The sequence below is a fragment of the Terrapene carolina genome, unplaced genomic scaffold (assembly GCF_002925995.2).
Source record: "Terrapene carolina triunguis isolate 2854851 unplaced genomic scaffold, T_m_triunguis-2.0 Scaffold66, whole genome shotgun sequence".
Taxonomy (NCBI): Eukaryota; Metazoa; Chordata; order Testudines; family Emydidae; genus Terrapene; species Terrapene triunguis.
In genome coordinates, this window is record NW_020664417.1 from 75,487,619 (window position 1) to 75,513,023 (window position 25,405).

Below are 25,405 nucleotides of genomic sequence, written 5' to 3' on the forward strand. Positions count from 1 at the left end.
TTACACTACACTGTTGAAAAAAAAAAAAAAGGCAGAACCGGATCTGTCCATCAAAGGCAAACTCACCTGAATGTCCTGCTCAATAACTTCAATTACTCTTGACTAAAAGTTACATGATAAGTATTGCTTAGGAAAACAATACTCAAGAACACTAATAAACAATACTCAAGAACACTAATAAACCCAGTGCAGAGCAAATAGGCACAGCCAAACTAGTTAAATAGAAACATATGAATACAACTCATTTGCATCCCAATCAACATAGGATAGATTGAATCTGTGGATCTGGATTCTTGAAAAAAGGAAATTTTCAGCCAGCAAGAAAAATTCTCCTATTCGTAAGGCCCTACTTAACTTGTGATATTGCAGATTCCGCAATGTTAGGCTTCCACCACTATTTTGACATGCAAGCCCCATGTTCCTGTCGTCAGCCCCAGGCCCCAGCTCTCAGCCTCGGGCGGCCAACAGCGGGAACCTCCACTCTCAGCCCAGGGCGGCTGACGGTGGGATCCCCTGTTATCAGCCCCGTGTTCCCACTGTCAGCCCCAGCTCTCAGACCCAGGTGGCCAACAGCGGGAACCCCCATTCTCAGCCCTGGGCGGCTGACAGTGGGTGTCCCTGCTATCAGCACCATATTCCCACTGTTAGCCCCAGGCGCCCGACAGCAAGAGCCCCCACTCTTAGCCCCAGGCGGCCAACAGCGGAAAATAATAATAATAATAATGGACTTTATTGCCACAAATAAGGTCCATTATTACTTTTCTGCAATTTTCCATGGCTTGTCTGCAACTTAGCCGCATTCTTTTGACAATCATCCCACAATTCAAGTAGGGCCTTACCCATTCACCATCAAATTCAGGTCCACAGAACCAATATATGGATCTCAGTGAACATACGCAGGGAAAACCAATTGGCTGCTTTACACATTTCCTCATAAGGAATTTTCAGCCCAGGAAGCTGCCATGACTTAGGAAATGAGCCCAGATATTAGAGGGAAGAGGCAGACCTTACTCTGTGGGCCTCCAAAATGGCCCAAAGGATCCACCTTGATACAGGCTTCTACCCCTTTGATGTTGAGTGACATAACACAAAGAGGGCCTTAGATTTCCTAAACAACTTGATGTGGCCAACATCAAGTGCTTGGCAGCTTCTCTCTGGGAGGAGGAATAGCTTCAGGCAGGAAGAGGAAGCACCAAGGAATTCGTCTTGAGTTCAAGGACGCTTGATATGCCAAATAGCCCGCAGCCTGCAAAGTGAATTAGTCTGACTCTGAACTGGAGATTTTGCTCAGACTGGGCACTGAAGGAGCCATATGGAGAAGCTTGCATTGGGAGCAGGAAAGCCCACCAAATCTCTTCCTGGTCAGTTGGTTTGGGGTGTGCTCTGCTGTCTTCTGGAGGAGTGGCTTTCCCTCTAGTTATACTGGTATGACCAGAAGAGGTGAAAAGGCCACTTTGCTTCCCCATAATGCTGCAGGGGAATACTCATGTTAGTCAGGCCCAGTGAGATCTGTGATTTGAGTTCAAGGGGAAAGGATATTAGGGACAGTGTTTTGGACTTTGCATCCCCCTACCACTGTCTACAATGTCTTCTAGGAGATTCAGCTGCTTCGCAACAGCCCTCCACTGCCCAAAGGGAGTCAGGAGTGGCTGATCAGATATTCCTCACAGAAAAGCAACTGCAACCAGGACTGGCAGAAGAGCACAATGCGCTCCTTACTGGCCTCAGCTGATCTCTTCTTAAGAGCCTGAAGCTGGGATGGCTGATCAAATATTTCACGTACAAGTACCATCACAACTAGGGTGGGTGGTGATGGAGTGGCAGCCTCTCTGTCAGAGCCAAGAGGACTTCAGCTGCTGCACTGCTCCTCTCCAGGCATGGTGAGAGGGACCAAGGAAACCTCTGGCCTGGCTGATCATTATGCCCTTGCTACCTCCTGACAAAAGTCGACACAGCTTGCCTATGTACTTGAAGTACTCAGCAAGGGACTCCAGCGCAGAACCAGATGAGTATATGCTTTGTCTTCTCAACAAGCTTATTCACCATCTTATATAGCTGTTCTGACCAGGCAGAGTCCCTCGGGAAGGAATAATGCACTGGTGATGCTCCCCTTTTGGTCAGAGAATCAAACCTGAAATCAATTCAGGGATTGTAGAGGACAAGAGCCCTGGTTTTCTTACATTTTTCTTTTTTTTAATTTGATTTTCTTTGGTTTGCCTTTGTTTCAGCTCTGCAGCGGGAGAGATATTGGGTAAAATTTTCAAAAGGCCATAAGTGACTTTGGAGCTGAAGTCCCATTGTCAAAAGTGACTTGGACACATATGAGCTTTCTCACCGAAATTCAGCAGGACTTACACTCCTAGGGGCCTAAGTTATTTTTGAAAATGGGAATTAGGTATTTTTGCAATTTTACCCCTAGCCAACATGCCTGCACTGTGGAGGCAGAACAGAGACTGGAAAGCATCTCCAGATGAGTATGGTTAGTCCTCTCGTCAATGAAGTGCAGATTTAGTTTTGCCTCTTTCTGCATTGCAGGCCCATTAATAGACCTGTGGAACTGAAATTGATGGAGAATTATGTGTTTGTAATTGTCACTAGGGCCAGCTGATGAACAACTTTCAGACTGGTAGCGCAGCAGCAGCTGGAAGAATTCTCATCTCACAAAAGTGAAAGCCTTGTTATATGTTAATGTGTCATGGTTTTTCCAAAGAAGGAAAGAAAGCTTTAAGAAATAGAGTCACTGAAGAAAACTGAGCCTGTCTGAATCTGTCCACACTAGATTATTTTTTTCTTTGTAAAAGTGTAGCAACACCAATGCAGCTTTACTGTGCAAACTCCTAGGCTAGATGTGCTGCACCAATGTAAAAAGACACTTGAACTGGTACAGCTTAACTCAGTGCAAGTCACTTTTTACATGAGGACACCACATTTAGGGGGTTTGGACTGGTCTAGCCATAACAGTGTAAGACACCCATTGTAGACAAATCCTTGAATTAGTCATAACATTTCATAGTTAAGGATTCCTGAGTGTATAGTAACCAATATTAAATGGTGTCACAGTAACGACATATATGAAATGCAACCTACCTTTTTATACAATGTTTCAAGTTCTGGTTCTATGCCTTCCTCCAATGAAAATATTGGAGGTCTCGTAGAAGATTGTTTAATTGGACTAGGCAACGCTAAGAGTTTGCCATCATCTCCAAACCACCTTTTTCCCTATGAATAATAAAGTGAGATAACATTTTTTGTAACTTTTATATGGGAATGACTTGCAATTATACTATTATTCCAGAAAATAAGATTCCACATTTCTGGAGACACTTAGCTTTTAAATCTTTTTCTTTAAGGAAGAAATTAGCAGAACAATTTAAGCATGAGTAACTTGTGACTGGCATCCCCCATGTGTTTTAGCTGATTCAAACAGAAAATTCTGAGTATACTGCAGTCTACTGACAAGCCCCAGACCCAAAGGAGATACATCTAAGGATCCTGCCTGAACCCTCCCTATGCTACCATTTTTCTTAATCTCCCAATCCTGCACATTTTAAGAAACATGCTAATGTAGACAAGGCATATGATGCAAATAGCATGCTTATTGATATCGCTAAAACTACAAGAAATTTAATGGATAGGTCCATCAATAGCTATTAGCCAAGATGGTCAGGGATCCAATCTTGTGCTCTGGGAGTCCCTAGCCTTTGAGTACCAGAAGCTGGAAGTGGACGAGAGGGGATGCATCACTCGATGATTACCTGTTCTGTTCATTCCCGCTGAAACACCTAGCATTGGCCACTGTCAGAAGACACGATACTGGGCTAGATCGACCATTGGTCTGACCCAGTATAGCTGTTCTGATGTTCTTAATCTGTCTAACCAAGATGTTATGCAAATCTTAAATTAAATTTTATAGTGCTCACTTTTGATTTACTTTAATTTTCTAATAAATAATAACAATAACCAGCTCTTACATAACACTTTTCATCAGCAGATAGCAAAGCACTTTATAAAAGAGTTCATTATCATTATCCCCATTTTGCAGATGGGAAACTGAGGCACAGAGCAGTGACATGACTTACTCAAAGTCACCCACCAGGCTATTAGCAGAGCTGGAAATAGAACCCAAGTCTTCTAAGTCCCAGTCCAATGCTCCATTTGATAGGCCACATTGCCTAACAATACCTTCTTAAGATAATTTTGGATTTAACCTGTTATTGCACTAATACCCGCAGAACATTGCCAGAGACAAAGAAAACACATTTTTGTTCTCTGTTGAAAGATACAGTTTGGGTGGAGGGTACCTGGCCTGAAGCACTCCGTTGTTGCCAATTCCCCCCAAAATGCTTACTTTCTAATAAAAACCTTCCAAAATTCTGATACTGCTCTCAGACAGTTTTTTTAAATATATGTGGCCCATATGCTAACCTGATTATTCATGCTTCACCTGAAGGGTAACAAAATAAAAAATTAATAAACATCATAAGGAAAGGGTCTGAATTTTGAACACTCCTGTTTGTGACATAAAAAGAACTTGAACCAGACACAAGTAATAATGTAGTGGTGACTTACCTGCTCCTGTGTCAATATTCTGTTCTCTAGAATGTTTTGATTAGATAGTGACACAATGGGCCTTTCTCCTGTGTAAAGACCCTCATCTTCTAGGTACCTCGGCTGCATGTTTTCAGGCACCTTCTGAGACATAGGCACTAAAGAGCAATCAAATATTCAAATATGTAAGATATTTTATAACTGGAGATATAATTTATCAGCTTTCTAAGGACCTATACTGCTTTTTAAAAACTACATTGATATTTTGCTGCTGCAAAGGGAATACCCTAAAAATTCTGTCTGTGAAATTTGCCTGATGGCAATAACTAATATTGTACATAACCAAAGCAGCTCTTATTCCATAATAAGGACAGATCTAAAGTATAAATTTATAACAACATTCTACTGGTGATAGTGTTTTGACGTTGTTTGTTCATTTTTGGGCATAGCCTGCATTATTTCCCAGTATAGCTGATTCATGCACTCTGGGGCATGAACTCAAAACTTTCTAGATAGCAGCACCCACTGGGGCTGTACACCCACACTAACTACGTCCTCACTCCTCACCTTTCTATACAATCGGGTATATATATCAGGGTGTATATAAGGAGCACAGGTCTAATTATCAGTCTGTTTTCTCCACTAAATCAAGAATATAGTCGCCAACACTGAGGCAATTGAAAGCTGAAGCTGTCTGATGCAAAGCACCCAGAACTGAGAACTCAAGAATACCAACATCAAAGATGTTGACATTGAGAAAGATCCAGATACCAATGCTAGCACATACTGGTAATGGGTTTGAGAAGAGTTGAGAGACTGATGGCTCTATTTCTTCTTCCTCCTCCTTCACAGAAAGAGGCTGGGAAGCAAAAGCTTTTGAGGACTTAGCAGACCCAGTGAGTGGACTTGGCAATGGATCCTGCCTCAACGCTGGATTTTGGGAAACGTGACCACTAAGTTAGCGAGCTCCTAAGGTTGCTTAGTGTGACTCTCAGCAAGTCTAAGGTGGAAAACTATTGAAGACAGTTGGCAGTTTTTCAAAGAGACATTATTAAGGGCACAAGAGCAAACTATCCCACTGCGTAGGAAAGATAGGAAGTATGGCAAGAGACCACCCTGGCTTAACCAGGAGATCTTCAATTATCTGAAACTCAAAAAAGAGACCTACAAAAAGTGGAAACTAGGTCAAATTACAAAGGATGAATATAAACAAATAACACAAATGTGAAGGGACAAAATTAGAAAGGCCAAGGCACAAAACGAGATTAAACTAGCTAAAGACATGAAGGGTAAAAAGAAAACATTGTATACCTACATTAGAAGCAAGAAGAAGACCAGGGACAGAGTAGGCCCGTTACTCAATGAAAGGGGGAAAACAATAACAGAAAATGTGGAAATGACAGAAGTGTTAAATGATTTTTTTGTTTCAGTTTCAGTAAATGCCAGTGAAAATGAGGTAGAATCAGAGGCTAAAGTAGGGAAAGAAAAGGTTAAAAATTACTTAGACAAGTTAGATGTTTCAAGTCACCAGGGTCTGATGAAATGCATCCTAGAATAATCAAGGAACTGATTGAAGATTTAGGCATGGGAATTAGGAGTGCAGGCGGTGCTGCAGCACCCCCGGGGTTTAGGCTGCTGGCCTCATGTCCGGGGTGGGGTCAGGTCAGGGGGGTTGGTGGTAAGGAGGCTGGCTTTCAGCACCCCACTATTAAAAATGTTCCAGCGCCACTGACTGAAGAGATATCTGAGCCATTAGTGATTATCTTTGAAAAGTCATGGAAGATGCGAGAGATTTCAGAGGATTGAAAAAGGGCAAATATAGTGCCCAACTATAAAAAGGGAAATAAGGACAATCTGGGAAATTACAGACGGGTCAGCTTAACTTCAGCACCTGGAAAGATAATGGAACAAATAATAAAACAAGCAATTTGCAGACACCTGGAAGATAATAAGTTGAGAAATAAGAGTCAGCATGGATTTGTCAAGAACAAATCATGTCAGACCAATGGGCTTAAATTGCAGCAAGGGAGGTTTAGGTTGGACATTAGGAAAAACTTCCTGTCAGGGTAGTTAAACACTGGAATAAACTGCCTATCGAGGTTGTGGAATCTCCATCATTGGAGATTTTTAAGAGCAGGTTTGACAAACACCTGTCAGGAATTGTGTAGATAATACTTAGTCCTGCCATGAGTGCAGGGAACTGGACTAGGTGACCTCTTGAAATCCTTTCCAGTCCTATGATTCTATGAAAGTCTAACATATGAGACAATTTAGTTAGGTCTCTGTGCTTCAAGACTCCCCCTCAGCCACAGATTCCTCTGTCTGTACCTACAGTACCACAGAGATCCTCAGATAACAGGTGCTATTGGAGGTTAGAGTATGTTATATTACAGTTAAATTAAACAACAAAAGAAAAAATGCATATCATACCTGTTAGGATGCTTGGAGTGAACAAAATTTCTCTTTCCTTCTGTAGTCGCTCAGAATAGCTTTTGTAATCTGCAGGTTTTACTACTAGAAAATCATGAGCCATTTGATCTATAATGAATAAATCTTCTCTATCATTAACAAGGCAGTCCTCTTCATCCTATATTTTATATGTAAAAATGTATTAGTTCTTTTATTTAGTACGAAATTCTGGTCTGGAAGACATCAATCTCAAAATTTTGCATGCAAACAGAAAAATGGGTTTTATTTAAATTATGCTGTACAGTACATCCTTGCTATAACGAACCCCTCAGGATCCAAGCCATTTATTCTTTATAGCCAGGGGTTCGTTACAGCAAAAGAGAACCACCGTGGGGGATGCGGGGGCGACAGCTCCTCCAGCCCTGGGGCTGCGACGGGGGCTGGAGGAGCTGTCAGCCCCTGCCACAGCAGCAGGGCTCAAGGTGAGATCCAGGGACCGGGTTCATTATATTCAAAGGTTCATTACTATGAAAGGCATTATAGCGAGGCTGTACTGTATTTGGTAAAGCTAGTTATTTACATTCATACACTGGAATAATCAAAATCAACATCATCACAGTTTACTCAAGATGTTAGCAAGTTACTATATATTAGAGTATTGGAAATAGAAACTCCATTTCATTTTAACAAAATGTACAGTTTACTAACAAATATGTTAAATGGGACAGATTCTACCACCCTTACTGACATTGAGTATGTAGTACACTAGTCTGCCAGTAATCCCTTTGGAATGAATGGGACAATTTGTGGAGGAAGATACTGCTCAATGTGAGAAAGGGTGGGAGAATCAGACCTGTAGTTACCATCTTGGATTATCAACTATAATCACTTTTCCTTTATGTCTTGTCATCCTAATTTCATATTGTCTTGAAAAAGTAGCCTGTCATAATTTTTTTTTCAGTCTCTTTAATAAACATGCAATATTAGCCTCAGGTGAAATTGACACCTACTGATACAATGTCTACTGATTTGTTCAGTTTACTATGAAACTCTATTTTTTCATATATGGCTATGCAGCCTTACAAGGCTTCTGCATCAAGAGTGTCAATTATTTGTTATGTAGTTTTTAAGCAAGAAGTACTTCACTACTAAAGAAAAAGCACTAACTGCAAAGAAATCAACTTCTACCTCATCTCAGTGTTTTGAAAATGTAATCCCAACATTTTGTTTTTAAAATAAATTATGAAATAAGTCAGTTTTTATTAAATGGATAAACAAAAGTTAGCATAAAAAGTCTGAATAAAAATATGAAAAAGTGTGTCTATGATTTGTACCATTTCATCCTCTGTTTGTTCTTGCTGATGGCTTACTATAGATTCCTGTTCTTCCCCTTCCTCTTCCTCCTGATTTGATTCACTCTTTTTTTTGCTCTTAGTTTTATCCTTTATATTGTCTGGTTCAGGATCAAAATTGAAAGTAAAAAAATTATATTCTTCTTCAGCAGAAGGAAAATCAGTCTGGACCTAAGGAGAGAAGGTATCATTTATTTAAGATCATGTTTACAATTTTTTTAATACAAGTAAAACAGCTAAAACTACCCTTTCATGAGTAACAGCAATAATGTTTATGAATCATTTAAAAATATATCACACAAACACCAAAACATTGAAATCAAGCATCTGTTAAACAGTTTATATATCAAACTCTTTTCCACTAATATCTCTACTACTTAATAAAACATTTATAGTAAGATTTTTAAATATCAACTGCTTCAGTTTTTACTTGCTCATCTTTTAAATACAAACATACGTGGGAAATGATCAGAAACTAGGATTATGTTGTGGATGTGAAAGGTAGAGGGGGAGATAGAAGGGCATCATACAAACAGCAGTTTTGAGAGAGATTTTGCACACAGAAATCACAGGCAGGAACAATGCCCTCTGAGGGAGTTTAGAGGAGCACAATGAGAAGTGACTTCTACATCTCCCATGCTGAAGGCCCCAGACTCTGCCAGACAGTACTGAAGGGATAGGGTGGAAAGACATTGTCCAGTCCTGCCTCATGTAGCACAGCTGGCAGTGATATGATGCCACCTGTGCCTGAACTCAAGAAGCACAAGTTGTGGGACTCTTCTGACCCTGCACACAGAGTCAAAATCTGTCCCAAATAGGTAGAACTAATCTTTAAAATTTATACCCAGTGACCCAATTAACAGCAGTATTTACACACATGTAATATGTAGGAATATTGTTGTGGCTGTCAATCAATGAGAGAAATGTCTAACAAGAAGTGAGAGCTCCTATGGGCCCCGGTCCCTGGGCCCACATTGTTCTGATTTCACAATTCATGTTTTCTTTTATCAGAGATTTTTGTGGCTATTTTTAATATTTGTTGGCAGAGTTGCTATGGGTATTTATGATCATATTTTAATTGTTTATTACGTTCCTAAGCACCCTGACAATGGGGAGGGCATTGTTCAAATTAAGATCCCAATCCTGCCAGCTGCTCCACCCAGTGAAAATCGTGCAGCCACACCGAGCCCCACTGAGGTAAGTAAAGGTTACTGTAATTAAGGAAAATGATTCTTACATGTGACTTTTGCTTGAGTTTTTTGACAGAATCACGAAACTTGACTCTAGAAGACATCTGGGATTCATCCTCTTGCATGTGTCTTGACTCATCTTCATCAGACTGCATAAAAAAAATCTTTAAAGTTATCATACAAGTTATTTACAGACACATCAAAATGAAGGTGGTGAGTAGTTGAGTATATAGATTTACTGTTGTATGTTCACAGTGTAATTTTATTCTGATCAAATGTTTATTAGAAAGTGGGTGCATTTGCTAGTTACAGTTAACTCTTTTCTCTTCTAAAGCAAAACAAAACTACTCAAACCATTTAATGAAATTTGTCTGATCCTGATTATGAAAAGAGGGACAGAAACAACATTTTTTGAAACCGGAAGTGGATACTACATTCACCTACCAGCACGACCTACTGTTATTCCTATATATTATGTACACTGGAATTATTGCATCCACTGATTATCCTCATTTCACTAAGTTTTCATGATGCCTATTATATCAATATCCTCATTTAATGCCAGGCTCTCTACTTCATCCATCTTAGTATTTAAATTTCTAACATTTGTATATAAGCCCTTGAACATTTTGTCAATATAGTAACTTAATGTTGTAGTTATGTTCCTGAAAAGTGCGACTTTAAGCGAAACAACGTTAAGCGAATCCAATTTCCCCATAAGAATTAATGTAAATAGAGGGGGTTAGGTTCCAGGGAAATTGTTTTTACCAGACAAAAGACTATATTATATATATATATATATATATATACTGTGTGTGTGTATATATATATATATACACACACACACACACACACACATAGTACAAGTTTTAAAACAAACAATTTAATACTGGTACACAGCAATGATGATTGTGAAATTTGGTTGAGGTAGTGAAGTCAGAGGGTAGAATATTTCGCAGGGAATGCCTTACTGCTAAATGATGAACTAGCAATCAGCTGAGCCCTCAAGGGTTAACCCATTGTTGTTAATGTAGCCTCACACTCTACAAGGCAGCACGAATGGAGGGAGGGGAGACAGCATAGCAGACCGAGACAGAGAAACATACCCTGTGTGTGTGAGAGAGAGAGATGCACAAGGCCCCTTTAAGTACGCTGACCCCACTCTATGTACACTAACTTTTTAAGTAGATCAGCAAGTTGAGACAGAAGCTGCTGTCAGGAAGCTCCCTCCGTCCTGAGCCCTGTCGTGTCTGTCCCCCCTCTCCCTGCTCTATGGAGATGGGGTAAGCGGGGGGCAGGAGCAGGGGGGAGGGGGACACCCTGACATTAGCCCCCCCTTCCCCCATGCACAGCAAGCAGGAGGCTCCGGGGAGCAGCTCCAAGGCAGAGGGCAGGAGCAGCACATGGCAGTGGGGGGAGGGACAGCTGAACTGCTGGCAATTGCTAGCCTGCTGGGCGGCTGCCGCACAGGGAACTTAGGGGAATGGGAAGCTGATGGGGGGGAGTCAGTCCACCCTGGTTCCAAGCCCCCACCAGCTAGCTCCAACGGGCTGCTCTTCCTGCAAGCAGTGGACAAAGCAGGCAGCTGCCAAACGATGTTATAAGGGAGCATTGCACAACTTTAAACTGGCATGTTTTCTAATTGATCAGCAACGTAACAACGAAACACCGTTAACCAGGACGACTTTCAGTGAAGAGTTACTGTATTCAGTGGTTTGCCTTTATGTGTTACATTTAAATGGAACTCTCATGTTCGACTGTCCCCATTTGCTCCTACTTGTACTTTACCAACTTCCTATTCTCTTTACTAACATATAAATTTCCCCCTTTAATAAATTCATCCCTAAGAGATGTCTCCATCTGAACCTTGTACTCCTTTGCATCCATAAACTTTTCCCCAGCCTTTAGTTTAAAAAATCCTCTACAACCTTTTTCATTTTACAAGCCAGCTGTCTGTTTCCCTTTTGGTTTAGGTGGAGCCTATCCTTCCTGTATAAGCTCTTCCTTTCCCAAAAGGTTTCCTAGTTCCTAATAGCTCAAAACCCTCCTCCCTACGCCATTGTCTTAGCCACACATTGAGACCCTGCGATTCTGCCTGCTTTCCTGGCCCAGCAGGTGGAACTGGAAGCATATCAGAGAATGCTACCATGGAGAGGTCCTGGACTTTAATCTCTTACCTAGCAGCCTAAATTTGGCCTGCAGGATCACTCTCCTACCTTTGACTACATCATTGGTACCTACATATGCCACACCCACTGGCTCCTCCCCAGCACTGCACATCCATCTGTCTTGTGAGATCCACAGCCATTGCAGCAGGCAATTTATTATGAGGTTCTCCCAATCATTACAATCCCAACTATCTATGTTTCTTATAATCTAATCACCCATTATTATTACCTTCTTCTTCCTAGTAACTTGGATTCCCTCCCCAGAAGGGGTATCCTCTCTGTGAGAGGATACAATGACACCATCTGCAAGGAGGGTCCCAACTATGGGTTTGTTTCCCACCACTCCAGCTTGATGTTCCTCTTCCCCAAGACTTTCATCCACCCTTACAGCATGGAGGCATGTCAGACTCAAGGGTGAGACCTATCTATGGTGTCTGTGAAACTCTTCTCTGTGTACCTCTGTCTCCCTTAGCTCCTCCAGTTCACCCACTCTGGTCTCAAGAGCCAATACTGTGTCTCTAAGGGCCGTGAGTTGCTTGCACCGTATGTACACCTGCCCAAAAGACAGGCAATCGTATATGTTGCACTCAGTGCAATAAACTAGATCGCCCTCACTCTGATGCTGGACTACTGCCTGCATTACTTTTAGTCTTCAGGTTTTTTTTTTGGTTGGTTGGTATTTTTGTGGGGGGAGGTGGGGGTGTTAGTGGTCTAAGTTCAGAGTACGTTTGTTAGGTGTATCTGCCTCTCACACGCCTCAAAACTCCCCTGTTTGCTAGCTCCTCCAGTAGTTTAGGACCTGATTTTTAAAATCTCAATTCTCCCTGAGTTAACCCCACCCGCTTGTCAAGTGATTCTAAAGCAGCTAAGGACCAAAGGACAGCAGGCTAGAGCCTCATTATCTAGCCTAGCCTAGCATGTCAGTAGGCTCAGCACGCAGCCCCCACAATACACCACATTGTAATATTTAATCAAGCAAGAACATGGCAAGCAAGCAACCGAACAGACAAACTCACCTCGAGGATCATGTAGTCTCTCCTCCCTCACCTGGAGAACTGCCTCGCAAAACTCCCAATTGCTGCTCCTGCTTGCTAGCTCCCCTGGTGGCTTTGGAATGGACTTTTTAAACCCTGTTCTCCCTTAGTGAGCCCTGCCCCCTTATCAACCTAAAGGGGTTAGGAATCAAAGGATGCAAAATACTAACAAAGAAATACGTCTAAAAAGCTAGAGTTCTTTAGCTGTTATAGCTTTGTACCTTTATATAAAGCTATAGCTTTATCTGTGTAACCTCTAACAGAAATAAAATATAAAAGCACACTATTTACGGATAAAATACTCTTTTTGGTTCAAGTATAGCAATTATGTATCTTAAAACATGGTAAAACAGGAGCACAGAGCTTGGAAAGGCTAATCTCTAGGTGACAGAAGCCTCACTTGAAGTCTATGCTATAATAAGAGGAAATTTAATACTGTATGTATAGCATGTACATGAAATGCATTAATCAGAAAGGCTCCTGTTAACTAGCTAATTCTTGAAAAATCCCGGATATCTGGCTTTCTGTCTATCAGACAATATAAAAAAGAGCAATAAAAATGATCTTACACAATGGCTTTCAAACAACTGACAGTTTTATTACCTTCACTTTCTTGTTCAAATGACAGCATATGGAGCATGCACACATACACATTGTATTTCTCACCTCTTTATCCCATCTGGTTTCTGACTCTCTCTGTCTGAGGCTTTTTAAGTGCCTTGGTCTTGGACTTGGACCTTCTTGCAGTAAAGCACTTTCTGCTTTAGACTAAGAAAAAACAAAAAGAAATTTTGGTCATATAACAATTGCAATTAATTGCACTGTTAAACAATAATAGAACACCATTTATTTAAATATTTTTGGATGTTTTCTACATTTTCATATATATTGATTTCAATTACAACACAGAATACAAAGTGTACAGTGCTCACTTTGTATTTATTTTTGATTACAAGTATTAGCACCGTAAAAAAACCCCAAAATAGTATTTTTCAATTCACCTAATACAAGTACTGTAGTGCAATCTCTTTATCATGAAAGTTGAACTTATAAATGTAGAATTATGTACAAAAAAAACCTGCATTCAAAAATAAAACGTAAAATTTTAGAGCCTGCAAGTCCACTCAGTCCTACTTCTTGTACAGCCAATCACTCAGACAAACAAGTTTGTTTACATTTTCAGGAGATAATGCTGCCCACTTCTTGCTTACAATGTCACCTGAAAGTGAGAACAGATGTTCTCATGGCACTGTTGTAGCCGGCATCGCAAGATATTTACGTGCCGAATGAGCTAAAGATTCATATGTTCCTTCATGCTTCAACCACCATTCCAGAGGACATGAGTCCATGCTGATGACGGGTTCTGCTGGATAACAATCCAGAGCAGGGCAGACTGATGCATGTTCATTTTCATCATCTGAGTCAGATGTCACCAGCAGAAGGTTGATTTTCTTTTTTGGTGGTTTGGGTTCTGTAGTTTCCGCATCGGAGTGTTGCTCTTTTAAAATTTCTGAAAGCATGCTCCATACCTCGTCCCTCTCTGATATTGGAAGGCACTTCAGATTCTTAAACCTTGGGTCGAGTGCTGTAGCTATCTTTAGAAATCTCACATTGGTACCTTCTTTGCGTTTTGTCAGATCTGCAGTGCAAGTGTTCTTAAAATGAACAACATGTGCTGGGTCATCATCCGAGACTGCTATAACATGAAATATATGGCAGAATGCGGGTAAAACAGCAGGGAATATACAATTCTGCCCCAAGGAGTTCAGTCACAAACTTAATTAACACATTATTTTTTTCACAAGCGTCATCAGCATGGAAGCATGTTCTCTGGAATGGTGGCCAAAGCATGAAGGGGCATAAGAATGTTTAGCATATCTGGCATGTAAATATCTTGCAATGCCAGCTACAAAAGTGCCATGTAAATGCCTGTTCTCACTTTCTGGTGACATTGTAAATAAGAAGATGGCATTATCTCCTGTAAATGTAAACATACTTGTTTGTCTTAGCGATTGGCTGAACAAAAAGTAGGACTGAGTGGACTTATAGGCTCTGAAGTTTTACATTGTTTTGTTTTTGAGTGAAGTTATGTAATAAAATCTACATTTGTAAGTTGCAGTTTCATGACAAAGAGATTACATTACAGTACTTGTATGAAAATACTATTTCTTTTGTTTATCATTTTTACAGTGTAAATATTTGAAATAAAAAATAATATACACTTTGATTTCAATTACAACACAGAATACAATATATATGAAAATGTAGAAAAACATGCAAAATATTTAATACATTTCAGTTGGTATTCTATTGTTTAACAGTGCGATTAAAACCACAATTTTTTTCATCGCAATTAATTTTTTTAATCGCGATTAATTTTTGTGAGTTAACTGCGATTAATCAACAGCCTTACTTACTCCATGTAATATTAATGAAAGATTCTTTTTACTGCATAATCATCTTAAATTATTATAAAGAGCCAGATTCTGCTTCCCTTTATTACACTGTACAGTAATTTTACTTCACAAGTAGCCTCAATGATTTCAACAAGACCCCAGCATGGAAAGTAGTACTTACTCAACATAAAAGTGGCAGGATCTGACTCGCAGTTAAAACGGCAAGGTTTTTCCAAACATTACATTTTTTATATTACAAACAAGAATCAAATTAACTTGTTTAGAAAATAACATCAAAATCAGCTACTGGGAACTAATCTGTACAGATATAAAATATTATATTAACAAGTTACAAAGGCAAATTTAATTCATTAAATTATATGCAGCACAAAACAAGGAAGATTGATTACATTTTCATAAATCCTATCAAATACAATAAAATCCTTTATAAATGCATTCTCACCCTTGCAGCTTTTAATTTTTCTCTCATCCGTTCCCTAATGGAAAATTCTGCAAAGCTTATTCTTGAGGTAGAAGGGACAGGAGGCAAGCCTAAAACAGGAAAATCAGGAGAAATCTAGAATCATATAAAAGACTTGCTATTCAAAATATTTACAGGATGTGGAAAGAAGGACCTCTGGCTGAGAAAATATTAAAATATACACATACTTGATTTTGAGAATAAAAAATAAGTCTTGGTTTCCATGTTTCAAACCTTATAGGCTAGCAGTTGAACTCCTTTAGCCCAGCTAGATTTGCCTTCCAAAATTAAATTAAAATACAATTGATGAGATCTGACCCATCCAGAGTACAATATATCAATATATATTTCTTTCCATTAAATAACAGTTTATTATCTGATGTGCTCTATATTCTGGTGTTCTGAGCTTGCCATTTCTAATATTATATGGTATTATATATAATCAATCATGATTAAAGGAATACCCCCCCACGACAATTCCAAAATAAACATTAAAACAAGATACCCATTGTCTATGTACTAGTCTTTGTTCAAAGGTATAACATATGGCCCCAAAATGAAGTAAAACCTTATTTTTTTATGTAACACTATCAAAAAAATCTAGTTCCTCACTGTCACAGGGTAGCTGGCCTTTTGAAGGGGTCAGGGGCTCAGCCCACCTCTGACAGACTTCATAAAGGGGAATTAGGCAATTCAGGTTCACCCGGGACTAATTATCTCACTGGGGCAGTTAATTAGGCAGTGAAGCACCTGGGCATGATAAAAGGCAGCTACTCACAGTAGAGGCTAGAGAACAGAAGCTTCCGGTGAGAGGAACCGTCCCCAGAATGAGAAAGATCCCAAAGTGATGGGGCTCACCAGCAAAGGAAACTAAGGAAGAATGCTCCTAAGTGGGAGAGGCTCCAAAAGGGAAGAGCTAGGAGTGCCAAGTCACAGTAGAACCTGTCCCTGGTGGAAGGATTTCACCAGATAGCAAGAGAAGCCCCAGATAAGAGGAATTATATTCTGTCCTAAGGAAGGATCATTGCAGTTTGACCTCTGTGGAGGACATTGACCCAAGTGGAGAAACACTTCCCTAGCTCATGAAAAGAGGCACTGGCTCTAGAAGAGGGTTCCATGTCAAGAGGGCCTTGCGGGTAGCAGACCTAAATGTAAGTGGGGCTGATGGACTAAAATTAACTCAGCCCCCTCCCGCTCCAGCTAAAGATGCTGGAGTGAACGCCTATTTGTATAATGTTCCACTTTTGGGTAAAATAAACTAGACCTTTGAAGGTGTACTGTTCAATATACATAAGCCTCACTGGACTTACTGAACCCCACTGGGGAAAACTGAGGCAGAGTCATAATTGCAATGCTACAACAGGCCACCAGGGGCGCTCCAGGGGTGAGGACCACCAGTATACTCATCTTGAGCCTTTTAAAACAAATTCAATAGCTGGCAACCATTGTATATGCTAATCACAGTTTTCAGTATTTTCAGACAACTTCAAGCCCTTCATGGTGTGTCATTTTCCTTATTTGCACTGGAGCAGAATATGTTCAACATTAAGGTCCAGATCCTGCAGACACCTGCACGCATGCTAGTACCACGGATGTCAGTTTGTAGATTATAAGGCCACAAAGGACCACTGTGATCCTTTAGTCCAATGGTTCTCAACCCATAGACCACAGGCTGCTTGCGGCCCAATCATCACACAGCTGTCGTCCATGTGACATCCCCAGGGCCATACAGGTAGTATATATAATGTGTGGACGCAGCCCACATAACACGTGGAGAGCTGCGTATGCGGCCCACAATGATAAATAGCTTTAGAACCACTGATCTACTCTGACCAATATGACATAGGCCAGGGGTGGGGCACCTTTTTTCTATCAGGGGCCACTGACCCACAGAAAAAATCAGTTGCGGGCCACACAGCCCCACAGCAGGGGCGTGGAGGCTTGGGGATTCCCCTAGGCTTTGGGGTGGGGCCAGAAATGAGGGGTTCAGGGTGTGGGAGGGGGCTCCAGAGTGGGGCAGGGGATTGGGGTGTGGGAGGTGGTGAGGGTTCCGGCTGGGGGTGCAGGCTCGGGGGTGGGGCTGGGAATGAGGGGGTTGGGATGCAGGAGGAGGCTCCAGGTTGGGGCCAAGGGGTTTAGAGTGCAGGAGCGGGCTCAGAGCTGGGGCAGGGGGTTGGGGTGCAGGAGAAGGTGTGGGCTCTGGGAGTTTGGGTGCGGGAGGAGGCTCAGGGTTACGGCTGGGGTGCGGGTGGGGCTGCGGGGTCTGGGAGGGACTTAGGGTGCGGGAGGGGATTCCGACCTGGGGCAGGGAGTTCAAGGTGCAGGCTCTGGCTGGGCAACGCTTACCTCAGGCAGTTTCAGGTCGACCGCACAGGGGGGCTAAGGCAGACTCCCTGCCTGCCCTGGCTCCGTGCTGCCCCCAGAAGCGGTCGCCATGTCCGGCCCCAAGGCGGAGGGGCCAGGGGGCTCTGTGCAGTGCATGCTGCCCACAGGCACCGCCCCCGCAGCTCCCATTGGCCACGGTTCACAGCCAATGGGAGCTGCAGAGCCAGCACTGGGGGTGTGGGCAGCGCGTGGAGTTTCCCTGATTGCCCCTGCTCCTAGGGGCCACAGGGACATGCCGGTCGCTTCCAGGAGCTGACTGGACTTTTAACAGCCTGGCAACCTGAGCTTACTTCCCGCAGTGGGCCAGATCCTGACCACGGGCTGTAGGTTACCCACCGTTGACATAGGCCATAGCACTTCCATGCATAAACACATGAAAAACTGTTTCAGGATAGGGGCCTAAAAATTCAGAATATATTTCAAGTTCAGGTCTGGTCAGAACAGTGACTAGGAGAAAATGCCAGCTTTTTACTTGACAGATCTGATTCCTCTGTGTACTTAGTCATGTTTGCTTTAGTGGCAAATTAGTTTCTATCACAGTATTTTTAACTCTTAGCACTATAGAGCCTGTATTATTATGAGAGGAAGATAGATTCTACTCTGGTTCATGCATCACCAAAAGAATAGTTAACTAAATTCTAATTTTCAAGGACATATTCTGCACTCAATTAGACTTGTGCAGTCCCATTGAAATCAATGGAGTTTCAGAGGTGAAAATGAGGGCACAGCTTGATCTAGAGCATCTTTAGTACTGGTGATGCATAAGTCATTGAACCAGAAAGAACACAGTTTGACTTTTAGATTGCAAGATGATTTACATGGCTAGAAGTTAGAAAAACACAGTTTACTTTTAAAGTGAGCAAATTTTCTTTGAAAGTAACAGAAACAATAAATAAGTAACCACATGTATGTGTAATTGGCATAAATGGCATGAAGCAGTGCTTCCTTAGCAAAAGTCTCAAAGAGAGATACCAGACTAGAAAAGCAAAGTCAACAGGGCACATGGGAATATGAATTTCAAATTATCCAATGATGGTAAAATCATCTTTAAAATTATTACATTTACTTTTCCATTAGAGAAATTCTGTGATTTGCAAGAGTTTGATCATTAATCAAAAGGGCGCCTAAAGTGAAGTTCCAAAAACGATTATCTTTCATATAGATGTAAAGTCTATGAATACTACAGGTCCCAGAAAGAAATGCTGAATTCTGATTGGAGTGAAAGGCTGTTCAGTAAGAGATAATTTCTGGGACACATTCAATGGGGCCAGGATTTCACCCTTAGTCCTCCAGGAAGCACCTCCATTTTAAAGTTCCGGGGAGCTCCACAGGGTGCTACTCCATATTAAAGATAAGGGTGTCTAATCTTTTTGGTTTTACACAAACCATCATATGGAAAATGTAGTTCCTCTACTTAGTGGGGAAGGAGAGCTAATAACTGATGACATCAAGAAAGCTGAAGTACTTAATGACTGTTTTGCTTCAGTCTTCACTAAAAAGGTTAATGATGACCAGATACTCAACACAATTAACATTAACAACCAGGGGGAAGATATGCAATCCAAAATAGGGAAAGAACATCTTAAAGAATATTTAGGTAAGTTAGATGTTTTCAAGTCAGCAGGGACTGATGAAATTCATCTTAGAGTACTTAAGGAACTAACTGAAGCAATCTCAGAGCGTTAGCAATTATCTTTGAGAATTCCTGGAGGACAGGAAAGGTTCCAGAAGACTGAATAAGAGCAAGCATAGTACCTATATTTAAAAAGGAGAACAACGAGAACCCTGTTAATTATTGACCAGTCAGCCAAATTTCAATACCTAGAAAGATACTGGAGCAAATTATTAAGCAATCGATTTGAAAGCACCTAGAAGATAATAGGGTTATAAGGAATAATCAGCTTGGATTTGTCAAGTCAAGAAGAAATCATGCCACACCAACTTAATTTACTTCTTTTATAGGATTACTGACCTAGTTGATGGGGGGAAGCAGTAGACATGATATACCTTGATTTTAATAAGGCTTTTGACACAGTTCCACATGACATTCTCATAAGCAAACTAAGGAAATATGGTCTAGATGAAATTACTGTAAGGTAGGTGTGACAGAATACATCCCTGTATCCATACCCTACACACTACTGTAATAATTTTTGTGCAAACTATTCCTTGTAAAGTATCATTTGAAAACTCATAATTTGCTGGTCAGTACTGTCCTCATAAAATATGTGGCAATACTGAAAAGATTTCTCTGTATGATGTTACTAACACATATCCCAAACCCCACAGACCTGCCCAAACTGAGGTTGGAAAACAGGCCTGTCCTAAACAAAGGGACGTGCACTTTGTTTAAGCAATAAACAGTCATCAAGCAGGAAGGGAAACAAAGAAAGCCCGAACAGGTGAGAAAAAGCCAGTGGGGAACATCGTTCCACACAGACTCTTTGTCTCCTAGTGCCCAGCTGGAAATGTTTTGTAAGAGAGGGTCTGAAACAATAAAAAGGAGGGGCAAACACCTCAAGGCTCCCCTCTCTCTCTGCCTATCGCATTCACTGCACCTGAAATGACAAAGGAAGCATATGTTGGACACTGGGGGAGGGGTCCTGACCTACAGGGTTTGGTCAGTAAGACTGGTGAAAGCATGTAGTGAGAAAATTTGCTTGAATCTAACACCGTTTAAATTAGGGATTAGTAAACATCGTATCTTTATTTTTCTTGTAACCATTTCTGACTTTTATGCCTTGTTACTTATACTCACTTAAAATCTCTCGTTTTTACTGTTTTATCTAATCCAGTGTATTCAAGTTGAAGTGTCTGGGTAACTATTTGGGGTTACAAGTTATGTCATATTATTCCCTTAATGGAATAACTGACCCAGGAGATTTGTACTGTCCAGGAGAGGGCTGGGCAGTACAGGACTTATGTTTCTAGGGGAAAATCTGAGACTAGGGGTGTGTTGGGGTCACCCACCCACCTAGCCAAGGCTGATGAGAGCCAGAGTGTAACCCAAGTGTGGCTGGCAGGCTGCAGTTACATACAGACATTCAGAGTGTGACTTGTATGCTGAAAGGCTGTCTGTGAGTGGTCCAGGTGGGAGCTACTTCAGCAAGGTGCTGTAAGGCACCCAAGGTTGCACGGCAGGGTTGACACAGCTGTTCATTAGTCTGGATTGTACCTGGTATGTCACAGTGGGTGCACAACTCGTTGAAAGACCACACTCAAAAGAGTAGTTATCAATGGTTTGCTGTCAATTTGGGAGGGCGTATCTGGTGGAGTTCTGCAGGGCTCAGTGCTGGGCCCAGTATTATTCAATATGCTCATTAATGACTTGGATAATGGAGTAAAGAATATGCTTATAAAATCTGGAGATAACACCAACTGGGAAGGGTTGCAAGCACTTCAGAGGACAGGTTTAAAATTCAAAATGACCTTGACAAACTGGAGACTTGGTCTGAATTAAACAAGATGAAATTCAATAAAGACAAGTGCAAAGCACTTCACTTAGGAAGAAAAAATCAAATGCACTACTATAAAATGGGAAATAACTGTCTAGGTCAGGGGTGGCCAACCGGCGGCTCCGGAGTCGCATGCGGCTCTTCAAATGTGCGGCTCCTGCCAGGAACCAACTCTGGGGAAAAAAGCCATATTAGTCCCCCGCCCCTCCCCCAGCACCTCCCGCGTGCCAGCTTGGCCCCCCCCATCAGCGTTTGCCCCCCCCTCCTGCCCGCCCGCCACGATCAGCTGTTTTGTGGCGTTGTGGCTCTGGGAGGGAGAGGGAGGAGTGAGGACGTGGCGCCCAGGCCCCCTCCCTCCCCCAGCGCCTCCCACTCACTGTTCTCAGCTATTTCGCGGCATTGAGGTAGCTCTGGGGGGAAGGGGTGGCTGGGTGTCGCGTCCTTGCTCCTCCCCCTCCTCCCCAGAGCCGCCAAAATGCCGCAAAACAGCTGAGAGCAGTGGGCGGGAGGCGCTGGGGGAGGGAGGAGCGAGGATCCGGTGCACAGCCTCCCCCCTCCGTCCCCTTGCCTTCTGCCCATTTCGCACCACGAGGCTCTGGGAGGGAGGGGGAGGAGCAAGGACACGGCTCACTGGGGGTGGGGACAGAATGGGGCGGGAAGAGGTGGGGCGGAGGTGGGGCAGGGGCAGGAAGGGTCAGGGTGGGGGTGGGGACTTGGTGAAAGGGGTGGAGTGGGAGGCGGAGCCACGGGCAGAGCCAGGTGTCCAGCAACCCCTGGCCAGAGCCTATCTCCTTGAATAAAGTACACAGTGACTACTAGCTGGTGTGGAAATTTTTAACCAAAATTTTTCTTACACCATCTAACAATGGAAGGCAAGTGCAAATGGAAAAGAAAATACACAGACAAAAATTGAGGCTTCCAACAGGAGTGGGAGAATAAGTACTTCTTCATTGAACGTAATGGTAAGGCCACGTGTCTTCTTTGCCAAAACTTCAAACTTGCAGTGTCATTTTGCTTCTAGCCAGGCACATATGGGTCAAGAATTCCCACAAGGTTCTGAACTCTGCACTTTAAAACTGAAAACTTTGAAAAAACAAACCGATGTAGAAACCCAGTTCTTCACCAGATTTACCAACGATCGCAGACTGTAACATTAGCCTCCTATTATGTGGCCTGGCACATAGCCCATGCAAAAAAGCCCTACTCTGAAGGCGAGTTTATAAAAATGTGCCTCACTGATGTGATTTCAATCCTGTCACCAGAGAACAAGAATCTACAGAAGAAAATTTCTGGCCTGCAGCTTTCACACCACACAATAGAACGCAGACTCTCCGGCCTGAACAGTGACATTGATTCGCAACTGCACTTTCAACTTCAACAGTGTGAGTATTTGAGCATCGCTTTGGATGAGTCGTGCAATGTACAGGATAAACCTCAATTATCAGTATTTGTCCGGACTGTGTCTGACGACTGTGTTGTAAGGGAAGAACTCCTGGATATCGTACCACTAAAGGACAGAACTCGTGGACAAGATCTAAAGGAGGCATTGATGTTGTTAGTTGCAAAACACCACTTCCCTTTACAGAAGCTCACTGCCATTACAACAGATGGGGCTCCGTTCATGTGGGGATCTGTGAATGGATTAGTAGGGCTTTGTAAGTCTGATGAGAGCTTTCCTGAATTTTGGACATTTCACTGGGATCTAAAAATCTCAAATTTGATCACGTCATGAAACCAGTCTTGCACGTTGTGAATTTGATTCGCTCAAATGCACTCAATCACAGACAATTTCAAAATCTAATCAAAGAACTGGATGAAGACGACTTCCCTGCCGATTTGCCATTTCACTGCGCAGTTCGATGGCTCTCGAGAGGTAAAGTTATTTCACATTTTTTCGAGCTCCTGGAACCAGTAAAATTGTTTATGGAGGAGAAGCAAAGAATACACCCTGAGCTAACAGATCCTGGGTGGGTTCTAGACTTGGCATTTCTTGCAGACATGCTGCTGCATTTGGATAAACTAATCCATTTGGACTTACAAGGACAATTCCGGTTGCTGTCTGAACTAGTGCAAAGTATATTTGCGTTCATGAACAAACTGCAGTTGTTTCACAGACAAATGCTTAAGGGAGAGCTGACACACTTTCCCTCAAGGTCACAACTTCTAGACAGATCAAAAGAAGATGCAGCAGAACCCCTAAAACGGAGCACAACTAGATGTGCGAGCATGATTAAAGATCTTAAGGACAGTTTTGAGGAAAGATTCCAAGATTTGCAGCAGAAAAGACCTCAAATCAGATTTCTGATTGACTCTCGTAGTGCTGAAGCCGATTGTCAGAAGCCCCCTTTAGTTACCGACGAAGCAACATCCCAGATGGAAATAATAGAACTTTTGGAAGATGATAGATTGAAATCTGTTCAGAAGACAGAGGGGACCCTTACTTTCTGGAAATCTGTACCAAAGGATAAATACCCCAACATCAGAGGCGCAGCCCTAAAATTAATCTCGATGTTTGCCTCGACCTATCTTTGTGAGTCTGTTTTCTCGACACTCAAACATGTGAAATCCAAGCAGCGATCCGTCGTTTTGACAGACAGCTACTTAAGAGAACTGCTGTGTGTGAGCACAACTGAACACCAACTAAACTTCAAGAGAATTGTTGAAAGCAAAGATTGACAGAAGTCCCACTAAGTAAAACGTTAAGTTGTTGTTATTATTGTTAACTATACATTATAAATGCATAATAAATATACATTATCAAATTATATAATGATTGTGTGTGCATATATATATATATACACACACATATACATATACGTATATAATCATTACATAATACTGTGATTCTTTGGCAATGGTCATTGGTAAATTCTGGCTCCTTCTCAGGCTCAGGTTGGCCACCCCTTGTCTAGGTGCTAGTACGCTGAAAAGGATCTGGGGGTTATAGTGGACCACAAACTGAATATGAGCCGTCAGTGTGTTGAGGCTGCAAAATAGGCCAATATGATTCTTGGGTGTATTAACAGAAGGGTTGTATGTAAGACATGAGGGGTAATTGTCCCGCTCTACTCAGCAGTGGTGAGGTCCCAGCTGGAGTACTGTGTCCAATTCTGGGAACCACAATTTAGGAAAGATGTGGACAAACTGGGAAGAGTCCAGAGGAGAGTAACAAAAATGATAAAAGGTTTTGAAAACCTGACTTATGTGGAAAGCTTAAAAAAACTGAGCATGTTTAGTCTTGAGAAAAGAAGGCTAAGGGGGTACCTGATCACAATCTTCCAATATGCTACGGGCTGTTATAAAGAGGATGGTGCTCAATTGTTCTCCATGTCCACTGAAGGTAGGATAAGAAATAATGGGCTTAATCTGCAGCACAGGAGATTTAGGTTAGATATTAGGAAAAACTTTCTAACTATAAGGGCAGTTAAGTTCTGGAATACTCTTCCACAGGAGGTTATGGTGTCCCGCTCATTCAAAGTTTTAAAAAACAAGTTAGACAAACACCTGTCAGGGATGGTCTAGGTTTACTTAGTCCTGCCACAGAGCAGGGGGCTGGACTTGATGGCTTCTTGAGGTCCTTTTCAGCCCTACATTTCTATGATTCTATGCCTGGCTGCAAATGTGCTATGGGCTAGGTACAGTAAGTTTACTGGGTTATATCCAGGAAAAAGTGTGTCCATGGTTGGTAGCTAAAGGAGTTAGGATTGCTACTCAGAAGATACAGCACTGTATCAATAATGGAAAGAACTTTGATGCAAGGACAGAACATCAGTTTCAAATATGAAGATCAAAGGATGATTTCTAGAACAGTGTTTCTAGGTTGGTTGTGATCCCTGGGGGGGGGGAACATGAAAGACACTCAGGGTTGTTGGCAAGGCACTGAAATTATGCTCTAAAGCAAAGAAAATTTCACTCCTTCCACATCCTTACCCTTTAAGGTCATGTATTCTCTGTCAACCTCTCAAAACACACACACAAATTATTGTT

The 25,405-nt window shown here is 41.9% G+C and overlaps 1 protein-coding gene across 1 annotated transcript in view; it reads right to left on the reverse strand.

Annotated features, from left to right (window-relative positions):
* The window catches only part of CC2D2A (coiled-coil and C2 domain containing 2A), a 120,407-nt gene that overhangs the window by 82,956 nt on the left and 12,046 nt on the right, over positions 1 to 25,405 (reverse strand). Inside the window, exons 4-10 of the mRNA XM_026648036.2 lie at positions 15,561 to 15,649; positions 13,368 to 13,469; positions 9,547 to 9,648; positions 8,292 to 8,480; positions 6,979 to 7,135; positions 4,570 to 4,706; positions 3,088 to 3,219 (exon numbers count right to left, since the gene is read on the reverse strand). Of these exons, the coding sequence (XP_026503821.1) occupies positions 3,088 to 3,219; positions 4,570 to 4,706; positions 6,979 to 7,135; positions 8,292 to 8,480; positions 9,547 to 9,648; positions 13,368 to 13,469; positions 15,561 to 15,649 (908 nt within the window). The remainder of the gene's footprint in view (positions 1 to 3,087; positions 3,220 to 4,569; positions 4,707 to 6,978; positions 7,136 to 8,291; positions 8,481 to 9,546; positions 9,649 to 13,367; positions 13,470 to 15,560; positions 15,650 to 25,405) is intronic.